The sequence below is a fragment of the Olea europaea genome, unplaced genomic scaffold (genome assembly GCF_002742605.1).
Source record: "Olea europaea var. sylvestris unplaced genomic scaffold, O_europaea_v1 scaffold19332, whole genome shotgun sequence".
Taxonomy (NCBI): Eukaryota; Viridiplantae; Streptophyta; class Magnoliopsida; order Lamiales; family Oleaceae; genus Olea; species Olea europaea.
This window is the reverse complement of record NW_019237164.1, coordinates 1-2,037: the sequence shown is the minus strand read 5'-3', so window position 1 is coordinate 2,037 and position 2,037 is coordinate 1. Positions and strand designations below refer to the sequence as shown.

Genomic DNA, 2,037 nt, shown 5'->3' with positions numbered 1-2,037 from the left:
CATTTAAAAATAAAATAAAATAAATGAAATAAATTTTGGGGCGTTACATGACCTACTTTCATTCTTTGTCCACTAATTGTATCAAAACGCATGAGAACAGATGATATTCTTAATTTTATGTGCTGTCAATTCTTAGTCCCTAATTATTTGAAAGTTGGAATCGATAAAATTAGCATATAACGAATTTGCAAAAGAAGAAATGAACATTGAAGCTGAAAGGAAATGTCAGTTGTTGATCCAAGAAGAACCTGTTAAGGAAAAATTGTGCAGTTCGTCGGACAGCTGTCATGTCTCCTGTAGGAACCAGAACACCCATCTGAACCATAGCTTGAAGGACCTGTAGTAGATAAAAACTTTTCTTAGTAAAAAATAGCATTGATATAGTAATCAGACATGTCATCAATGTTAATAGCTAGACCTTATTGAAATTCAGACATCACCAAAAGCCAAATATTAAAGCCCCATTTGACCCACATTATTTCAAAAAAATACATTCTTAAACAGTGATTTAACATCATTTCAACCACACATTCTTCAATAAAATAATATTACACGCAAATCCAAAAGTTTTCTTTATTTTTTAACAACACATTTCCCATCAATACAATATTCGAAAATACATTCTTATGGAAATAATGTGGCTCAAACAAGGTCTAAGAAACTATCACCTTATCCGCATCCTTCTCATAGACTCCATAAAATGTTTCTAGCAAACCTTCTCGAATGTTAGAACTTATACTGAAAAGAGTAAAGGTCAAGTGTTTATTTGCATAGAAGATGAATATGTCTAAAAGAAAAGACTCTACGCGAAGAGAAATGTTCCCCAACAAAAGGAAGCATTGAATCAAATTGCACCTTCCCATCATTCCAAAGTCATAAAAGATCAATCTTCCACCATTAACTTCATCCACAGCAATATTTCCAGGATGCTGCAAATAATATGATATATGCATATATATTCAAATCAATATCATCATTGATAAAAAGCACATAATTCAGGCATTATTCAAATGTAAGCTGTTCAAAAGGACGGAAAATTAATTAAAGAATGTGATCAGAGATTCAAGGAGATTAAAAGCCCATTGCAGATAATGGATCTTCCTTCAGCTTTTCCTCTCATTTTATTGCTGTTCTAAATAAACATGAAAGTATGAATGGATCTTCCTTCAGATAATTTAAACCTTTTTCTAGACTATAAGTTTAGTAAGCAAATATTTGTGAAATATGTACTATAAGCTCATAGGAATGACTTACTGGATCAGCATGGAAAAAGCCATGTGATAGAATCTGCTCCAGGTAAGATTCAACAGCATAACGGCCCAACCTGATGAGAATTAACAAGCATTAGAATCATATCGAAAATCGGACATGTAATTTCAATTTTTCAAACTCAGAAGCATAAAAATTTTCACATAATGTGGTTAATATATATTGTGTGACACCTCTGGCGATCCACACCCAACTGATCTAAAGCTTGTATGCGGTTTATTTTGATCCCAGGGACATATTCCATTGTCAGAACCTACAGGATGCGAAAAGATTGGTCAAATGAAAAAAATATTACAGAAGAAAATCAAATATTCTCATCATTCAAACTTTTATGATTTTTGAAAGTTAAACCTGTGGAGTCGTGTATTCCCAATATATTGTTGGCACTTTGACATAATCCATGTCTTTGAAGTTATCTGCAAATTTCTCTGCATTCGCAGCTTCCATTGTGTAGTCAATCTCCTGAAAATTGATAAGGTGAGGGAAACCTCAATTAATATGAACAGAAATAAATAGAACAAGAACATGCTTACCAAAATGATACTAAGATCAACCTGGTACCACAAGAAATAAGGCTAATCAAGGCACCTATCCAAAATTAACTTCATTTGTTCGATCTATCATTTACATACATGTACTCTGTGCATTTTTTGGTCTACTTAAAGTGCAATCTACACTTAGTTTCTATATTTTTGAGTCACAATAACTATATAATGATAGCAATAACAATAACAGTACTATTTCATAAAACATAGTATTTGAGCCCCA

General features: G+C 32.4%; 1 protein-coding gene across 1 annotated transcript; it reads right to left on the bottom strand.

Moving 5' to 3' along the window:
• Nucleotides 1-10: 10 nt before the first annotated feature.
• LOC111379143 (protein ACTIVITY OF BC1 COMPLEX KINASE 8, chloroplastic-like) lies at nt 11-1,761 on the bottom strand. The gene is made up of 6 exons (XM_023002478.1): nt 1,621-1,761; nt 1,443-1,522; nt 1,255-1,324; nt 856-929; nt 669-738; nt 11-337 (listed from the first exon to the last, which is right to left on the bottom strand). The coding sequence occupies exons 1-6, from the start codon at nt 1,714-1,716 to the stop codon at nt 170-172; spliced, it is 558 nt and encodes a 185-aa protein (XP_022858246.1). The 5' UTR covers nt 1,717-1,761; the 3' UTR covers nt 11-169.
• Between the last annotated feature and the right edge of the window lie 276 nt (nt 1,762-2,037).